The 9,246-nt window shown below is 41.4% G+C and overlaps 1 protein-coding gene across 1 annotated transcript; it reads right to left on the bottom strand.

Annotated features, from left to right (window-relative positions):
• Positions 1 to 2,625: 2,625 nt before the first annotated feature.
• Positions 2,626 to 8,472, bottom strand: LOC101361982 (interleukin-36 gamma). The gene is given in 4 exon segments (XM_012559219.1): positions 2,626 to 2,820; positions 7,284 to 7,360; positions 7,363 to 7,419; positions 8,367 to 8,472. Coding segments are annotated over 4 exon segments (435 nt in total).
• Between the last annotated feature and the right edge of the window lie 774 nt (positions 8,473 to 9,246).

The following is a 9,246-nucleotide window of genomic DNA, read 5'->3' as shown; positions in this document are numbered from 1 at the left end:
TTCCAAGGCTGTAAATCTTTAAGGAAGCAGATTGCCACATCTTTCTTCCACAGGGCGGCTGGGGGGTTGAACAGACAACCTTCTGGTTAGCAGCTGAGCTCTTTAACTACTGTACCACCAGGGCTCCTTGTGGACCAGGCCAACCACCTGGAAAGTGAAAGTAATGGTGGCACTACCCACAGAGGCCTTCCATGGTTTCATAAGCCAGGGCATAGTGCACTATTTGTCAAATGTGATGTGTAAATGAGGGTCCATGGAAGTCTGTGTCTCGGTTCCACAAGCTCTCTATGAGATTACTGTAACTTGGTGTTTTCATTTTTATATACTCTAGCCATGTAATAAGAGCCTACTCTGGTCATCAGGGAGACCACCTTACCTCCAAAGCCAGCCACATGATATCAGAGATCGTATTTGAGATTTTGTTTGAGCTCACATCTGTGCCTAGTCACAGTCCAAGGTGTCATAATGTCCTGCATGAACAAAGGTTTTCAAAGGTAGGGAAAGGAGGAGGGAGAACTGAATCATCACAGCCAGTGCTAGGATGGAGATGATCTATAGTACTCAGAACCATAATCATGTCATAACGAATGTGTCATAAGATCCCAGTTGTCTATGTAACAACTTACCACCATTTATTAGCAGTGAATATAATAGTAAATATTCAATGACTAATTCTTCTATTTGATATTCCAGAACTAATTAGCTTAGAAGTCCATTTTAATGTTGATTTTAATAAAACTGCCATGCTAAAATTGCACTCAACTGAAGAAAAAAACTTTAAAGAATCAAGAGACACTACATTTAATTGATGGTTGCAGATTGCTTACTGGCATTCCTAATACAGCATGCAGTCTGACTGTCCTAAAGTACAAAAAAAAATTTTTTTTAAATTACTACTGCTATTTTGTAGAATGTGTTTAAGCAAACAAGCATTTTCTACATTAGTAGTACTTAAGCCAACTGTAGAGAAATGTATTATATACAGAATCAGATTTGAGCTATCTCTGTCTACAACTGCACTCAAAATCACTTACCAAATTTCATCAGAATACAGCATCTGAAGCGTGGCTGGTAGGAAGCAAGGCTCTCTGTTCCCTAAAAGGCAATTTACAGTGGTTTCTAAAGGGAATATATGGATGGTGAGCATGCCTAAAAGGAAAAGACTAGAGGAAGCAGGAGAAAACAAGGCTGTGAGACATGAAGAGAGTTGTCAAACAGCAGTGTCATTTCACGTGCTTAATTCCCTGCCTCCACCCTATCAAATCCCCTTTACTGACAAATCCTCTTTACTCTCTAGCTAAGCCCCATGTCTTAGGCTGGGTTCTCTAGAGAAGCAAAGCCAGTAAAGCGTATAAATATATATAGGGAGAGATTTACATTAAGGAAATACCTCACACAATTGTAGAGGCTAAAGCGTCCCAAGTCCACAGATCAGGGTAGAGGCCTCTCCCAGTTCACGTAGCCACAGAAGCTGGTGAACCCAAGGTTGGCAGGTCGGAGAAGGGCTCCCGCTCACAGGCTGTGAAGGTCAGTGAATTCCAAGATCAGCAAACAAGACAATCAGGTTTCTCCTGATTCATGTAGCTGCAGGGGCTGACAAACCCAAGGTCAGCGGGTGAGGGAACCGGACTCTTGCTTGCAGGCTGAGAAGTTCTAGGAATTCTGAGATCAACAGGTAAGCTGCTAGCTGAAGTCCCACGAACTGGAGGTGAGACAACAAGAGGCAGCTGCTGAGTCTGGAAAAAGCCAAAAACCTTGGCAAAGTGAGCAGGCAGACGGTAACCGGTGGAAGTCAGAGAGATGAAACTGAGAGGGCGGTGAGCTACCACAGGCCCCGCCTCTGCCAGTACCACTCAGCAGATTCCATCATGGGGGTGATCACAACATTATACAGCTGCTAAAACACTGAGAATAATGGTCTAGCCAAGTTGACATACAATCTTAACCATCACACCCCAGTCCCAGACTTAACCACTGTGATGTCCTCATTTAACTACTGCTGCTAATTTCATTTTATGCTTTGTTTTCTTTTATTTCATTTTACATCAGTTTTGGCTTTGTTTTTATATAAACATATGAATATTTGGCTTTGTGTATACATTAAAATTGGGACAAAAATAATTTAATGTAAGAATTATTTTCCTTTAAAAGGTCTTGGTATATAACACACATTGAGAAACACTGGCAACATATAAATACTATAGAAGATATAATCTAAAAAGGAAATAAAACAAAACAAAAACAAAGATCACCTTCATGCTAGTCACACAATCTTGGGTAAGATTCTTTTGCGCTTTGAAGCTTCTTCATACACACCTCAGGAGAAGGCCCCATTATCTTTTGGTCCTAAAGTCACTAGTACAGATGACTATGATCTGGACAACTTCAGCTTGAGAGGAGAACCATATGCCATTCCATCCCTTCTGGTTCTGAGCCCACATTCTATTCTTCAGTTACCATGAAGTCATTTCTTCTTCATCCACAAAATAAGATTATAATGGCAGCCCTGCTCACCTCTTGACATGGGTGTGAAAATAACGCTGAGATGATATAGATGAAAACATACTGGGAATTAGAAGATTGAAGATAAAGACCTCTTACCAAGCTGCTACCTCTAGGCTGAGTTCAAGCCTCTGTAGCTAAATCAAACTCAGTGTTGTATGTTTTCCCTAGTTCCGAAGTGAGGAAGATGGGCTGGCCTATTTCTGAAGAGGCGATGAACCAGCCAGGGACGGCCGCAGACACAAAGGTGGAGGTCTTGCCTTTCTTGTTGTGGTTCACAGGTGCAGTTTGGTTGTACAGATCCAGTATCTTCTCCACCTGAAATATGACAGGGAATACCCAAGAAGAGAAGCTGAAGCTGTTAGAGTTGTTCAAAGTTACTTGCACATCACCAATAAATGTTCCAAAGTTGGAGAAAGCCTTCTCCGTCTAGTAGAGCAAGCCTAGAAAAACATACTTCAAAAAAGCAGCAGATAGAGCACACACAAAATCTCACATTCCCAGCACCCACCCTCAAATCCAGAGCCAAGGTAGGAAAAGATACAAAGGACAGGTGAATGAACAAGTGGCCACACTTGAACAATGAACTGAAACTCTCCTCATACAAGAAAGAGGCTGAAGGGATCTTTTAGAAAAACAAAAAGATACAAGTTTGAAGATGTAAGCCAAGGACTTCCCTTACTAAAACTTCAAGAACATGCATCCCCCTGCAACACAACTGTCATGGCAAAGGAAAGCCAGGTGGAGGCTCTGACCAAACATGGAAAGGTCAATACCACAAAAAAGACACAACAAGGCTTAACAAATCAAGGGACTTGCACTAAAAGGAACATAGTAAATAAAGAAATCAAGAAATTACTTCTGTATTGCACACAGAAGAACATTTTTATAGTATATATTATATATTTAGGTAAAATAAGTATTTCAGTGTAAATTATGTATAAGCAAAATCTTCAGAGAGACACAGGAATGGTCCATCAGTTGGCTCTCTTTCACCCTGGGTGAGAGGAGTTCTTCTCCCATAGAATTCCTTTACTCAGTTAATGACTTCCACTTAATTCATCTAATTATGAGGGCAGTCAGAAAACCAAGACTCATCCTTGGCATCTCTTTCTTTGATCCCCCTTCCAACATCAAAGTCAGCAGTAAGTCCTGAGGACTATTTCCAAAATATTTGGGAATTTCTTGATAAATTGAGCCACTTCTTGCAACCCCCATTGCCAAACCCCAATCCAGGCCACTGCCTGGACGATTGAGATAATATTCTAATTGTTCTCCCTGACCCTACTCTATTTCCCCACAATCTATTCTCCACAAAGCAGATGAGCAACCATTAAGCTGATAAAAAATAAGATCGTGTTACCTCCAGGTTTAAAACTCTTCCACGATTTTCTATTGAAATTACAATAAAAGCTAAACTTCTTGACAAAGTCTACAGGGTCTACAATATCCAGCTCTTGCCTACCTTGCTACCCTTACCTCCACCACTGTCCTGCATGCTCACTGTGCTGTAGCCACACCTATCTTCTTTCTTTCCTTCAAAGAGACCAACGTGTTCCTGCCCCCAGGGTCCTGGCTCTTGCTCTCACTCTACCTGGACACTGCCTCCACATTTTCCCATGACAGCCTTTTTCTCATTACTCGGGTCTTGCTTCAATGTCCCCTCTTTCAGTAGAACAGCACTGAACACCGTAGCCAAAGTAGACCTCTAAATACCACTACCACCACACATCACTCTCTCATTGTCAGGTTATTTTCTACATTAGTTCCAATCACCATATGAACTTAGCATGTTTATCTATTGATTATATAATTATTGTCAGAATGTTTATCACTGTATTCCTCAACACATAGAAAAGTCCCTGGTTTTCTATTCAATAGACATTTGTTGACTGTTCAATAAATGAAAGAACACTTTCTTATTTCAAACACCAATATCTCCTCCCCTATCCTCATTTTCAACTTTTTACTCACTGAGAAAATTGAAACAACTAAAAGAGAACTTCCACAAACAACACCATAACATGTATCCCCAGCAGCATCTTCACCCACATCCATGTCTCACCACCCCAGACAGACGAGCCAGACTCAATCTCCACTGAAGCCAGTCTCCCCACCTGGATAACAAATCCCATCTGTACTCTCCTACTTAACGACATTCCTTCAGCCATTCTTTCTTTCTCATACACCATTACTTTTGCGTCTTCTACTCAATCATTCCCATCAACATAACATTTGTTCTCATTTCTACCATCTTAAAAAAAAACTATTTTGACTACCCACCACCACCACCAGTTCCCCTTTGTAGAAAACTCCTTGAAATAGTTGCCTGTATTTGCTGTATAACTTCTCTCCTCTAATTCTTCTCTTAAACTAACTCTATGCAGGCTTTCTTCCCCACCACTGCACCAATGCTCCTCTCATCAACATCACCAATGACCTCTACATTGCCAAAAGCAATGGTCAACTCTCAGTCCTTGTCTAAGGACTAGAACACAACAGAAGGGTGTCTTTGCAGACAGGACAGAGCTGAAAATATAATTCTCAGTCTTCATCTTATTGACCAGTCAGCAGCACTTGACACGGCTCCTCCCTCATACACTTTCCTCCCTTGGCTTCCAGGATACCACACTCAACTACTTTTCATTTTACCTTGCTTGCTGCTTCTTCTCATAGCAATTTGCTGGCTCCTTGTCTTCTCCCTAATCCCTAACGTTGCAATCCCAAGGCTTCATCCTCAGCTCTGCATTTGCTACTATCTACTTTTTCTATCTACACACTTCTACTATCTTGGTGATTTTATCCAGACTTGTGACTTTAAATACCGTCTATACCTTGATAACTCCCAAATTCATATCTCTAACCTCAGACCACCTTCCTGAGCTCCAGATTTGTATATTTTATAGCCTAATTGACATTTCCACACTTAGATATCTAACAGACCTCTCAGACTTAAAGTGTCCCAGCTGAACTCCTGATCGTCCTCAAAAACCCTTTTCCACGCCTTTGCAGATGATGAAAACTCCATCCTTAGAGCAATCCTTGACCCTTCTCTTACTCTCACATTCCACATTCACTCTGTAAGCAAATTCTGTGTCCTCAACTTCAAAATATATGCAGAATCTGTTCCACTTCTCCCCACCTCCACTGCTACCCTCTAGTCCATCAAATCACACCTACATAATCTCAAAAGCCTCCTTCACAGCTTTCACCATTGTCCCCCACAATCTATTCTCAACTAGCAGCCAGAGTGATCGTTTTTAAATGTAAATCCATTCAGGTCCACTCTTCTGTTCAAAATATTCCAATAATTTCCCATTTCACTCAGATTAAAAGGCAGTCTTTCAACAGCAGACAAGACCCTTCATGACCAGCCCCCTGTCTTAGTTTCCTAGTGCTGCTGTAACAGAAATACCATAAGTGGGTGGCTTTAAAGAACAGAAATTTATTTTCTCACAGATTAGGAGGTTAGAAGTTAGAATTCAGGGAGCCAGCTCTAGGGGAAGGCTCTCTGTCTGCTCTGGGGGAAAATCCTTGTCTCCGCTTCTCTTTCCCTGGTGTTCTTTTGTTTCCTGGTGATCTCCATGTGGCATCTGTCTTTCCCCCGTTTGTACTTGCTTATCTCTGTGTCTAATCTGCTTTTTTTATACCTCAAAAGTCATTAGGTTTAAGACACGTCCTATGACAGGGCCTTATTAACATAACAAAGACAACCCTATTTTCAAGTGGGATTACATCCATACATATAGGGGTTAGGACTCCAACACGTATTTTGGAGGTACACAATTCAATCTATAGCCCCCCCAACCCCTGTCTTTAACTGACTGAACTCCTCTTAACCTCACTCCTGCCAAACAGGTTTCTTCACTAGTCCTTGAACATGTTCTTTCTGGATACCATGCTGCCTAACTCCCTTGCCTCCTTCTACTCTCTACTAAAATCTTAGCTTCTCAATGAAGCCTACTGCACGATTTAGCACTGCATCCTGAGTTCACCTCTGCCAGTCTCTTTTCCTTGCTCTAATTATTCTTTTGCAAGGATGTAATACCTTTTAATCTACCACATATTTACCTGTCATTATATCTATGGTTTATCATTTCTATCCTCCCACGAGAATCCACTCCAGGATGGCAGGGCTCTTTGCCATTCGGTGCATTGATATATTCCAAGTACCCACAACAATGCTGGAGCCAATACATACCCACATTATTTGTTGAATTGAATTGAATTAAACTGAAGTGTATGGAAGAAGCACAGGAAGTTACATAATGAATCAACTAGAGAACTTGGAAATTAAAATAGTAAAGATTGAAATTTAAGAAAGTACGATAGAAAGATGATTTAGCAGACAGGACGAGGCTGAAAATGTTAATCATGAACTGAAAGACTGAACCAAGAAATTCTCCTAGAACATATCAAAAATAATAATATAAGGATGGAAAGTATGAAAACAAAAGTTGAATATTGAAGTGAGATCTAGTAGTGAGATTCAATAACTGATGAATAGGAATTCCAAAAGGAGAGATAAAGCAGAGTGAAGAAGAGAATGTACTTGAAGAAACAATGCTTGAGAATGTCCCCAAGCTGAAGAAAGGAAGGAGTCCTCAAAGAAAAGCTGACTGCATACACATAACTTGAAAAGAGCTAGAAATAAATATGCTGAGGAAAATAACAGTATTTCTTTTTTAATTCTAAAATTAGATTTCCTACAAAATAAATTTCTTGTAAAAGAAATTGGCATTTTTTACTTTTTTTTTTTTTTTTTTTTTTTAGTCACTCACCTTCAGTTTCAGTGTGGGCTGCCCTCCAACATCCTCACAAGACAGACACATCTCTGGATTCTTTATTCCCAAATAAGAGACCCTCTGTCTTTCTCAAAAGACTCTGGATACTTGCATGGGATAAGAGTGACAGTGACTATAACTTTAAAAGGAGGAGACATTATCAGTTTCCTTTTGAAGTCAAGAAAAGATCCTTTGGTTTACCAGGGTAATATCTTCCAACTGAGGCTAGAAGACACCTTAAGAGTATTATCCCTGCTACACTGGTCCCACCAAATATCCAGCCACTATATTCAATAATTCATCCATTTGCTGCATGTGGCAGTCCATGCCCTAGAAACTGTCACAGCTCTACTTGAACATCTGAAGAGGGGAGCTCCCCATCCCAGGCAGGACTTCTCATCTTTGGAGAGTTCTGTCCATGAATTAGCAAGTTTTGCCTAACATAGTGTTGAAAGTTGCCTCCCTCTAGCATCCACCCATTTACAGTTAGTCCCCAACTTACAACAAGGTTCTGTTCTATCAACTCTGTTGTAAATTGATTCTGACATAAGTCGAATACCTTTTTTTTTTATTATTATTGCTTTTAACTATCAGTATTTTCATAAATCTCATCTTTACTTCTCTTTAAGGATTGGTATGAGAATGATAACATCAGCAAATTATGAGCTGCAACATTGTATGTAGTAAGTATTACTAACCATAAAAATGTACAAAAAAAAACAGACATCGTAAGTGCAGTTTGCCCTAACTCAAATACTTTGTAAGTCGGGGACTACCTGTACTCCTTTTAAGAGACTTTGAAGTCGCATAGAACAAGCTGCTCCTCTTCCACAGGATAGGCTTTCCAATCACTCACAGCAGCTCTCTTAGTCCCCAGGAGGCTCCCTTACCATCTCTGATTTCTTTAGTCTAAGACAAACCTCTCCTACACTTCCATTTCCAGACAGCTATAAAACCATCCCTCCTCCAGGTGGCTTCTATTGTAAAGCCCCACTTTAACAAGGGCCTGGGTACCAGCATTGCAGCTTCTTCCATGAGAGGGCCTGCCTTGGAGAGAGCAGCCACAGGATGACCACTTACCTGGAACCACATTGTCACTCCATGGAACTGCCACAATGTTCTGACTCTGAAGGACCCACACCTGGTGATTCAAATCTGAGGCATTCTTTTTCTTAGGGTCAACCATCACTGTTTTAATGGAAAGATATAATAAAGAGACGTGATGATTAAAGTTGCCTTACCGGATGCCAAGAGAAAGAGAATGTAATCCTGGCCCTTCAGTAAGGAAGGTCTGAAGTTTACACACCAAGACTGGTAACACTCACATGGGCCAACAGCCCAGCCTTTCTTTCCAGTAAAGCTGTGAGTTCTGGTGAGGAAGGCAAGGGCTATGAAAGGCAGTAACTGGTCTAAGACAGGAACTTGTCAGGATAGAGGCTAATAAGCATCCCTACAGTACATGTGTGTTAAGGCCCAGCCATTTTTTTGATGCCTACTCTGTGTCTGGCCCTGTGCTGTAGACTGACACTAGAGCAATGAATAAAGAATTGTCCTGAGGTTCCAGCAAGATGGCACTCTAGGCAGAAGCACCACGCCATCCCTCCACAGCAAAGATCCAAAAAACTAAGCCAAACAGAGAATGCAACAATCCTGAAACCCTAGAACATCAAATGAAGAGATAAAGAACTCAGCCGAGCACCAAATGGACTGAGAATACTGACAGAGAACGGAGAGTGAGGAGAGATTCATGCAGAGGTCCCGTAACAGCTAACACAGCATAGATCCACCATCTTGGACTCCTATCGGAGACCAGCAAACGGGGGTACGAGAAAGCAGCCTCACGGAGCGTCCAGTGGGAGACAAAACAGCCAGTAATTTGCGGTGTGCGCTTTCCCACCCCCCACCCCTCTTCGCCCCAGCTCGGGCTCCTCTGCTTCCCGCAGCCGCAGTCTCTTGACTG

This window comes from Trichechus manatus, unplaced genomic scaffold (genome assembly GCF_000243295.1).
Source record: "Trichechus manatus latirostris isolate Lorelei unplaced genomic scaffold, TriManLat1.0 scaffold00219, whole genome shotgun sequence".
In the NCBI taxonomy this organism is placed as follows: Eukaryota; Metazoa; Chordata; class Mammalia; order Sirenia; family Trichechidae; genus Trichechus; species Trichechus manatus.
Note: the sequence above shows the minus strand (reverse complement) of the source record. Positions and strands in the feature narration are given on the sequence as shown.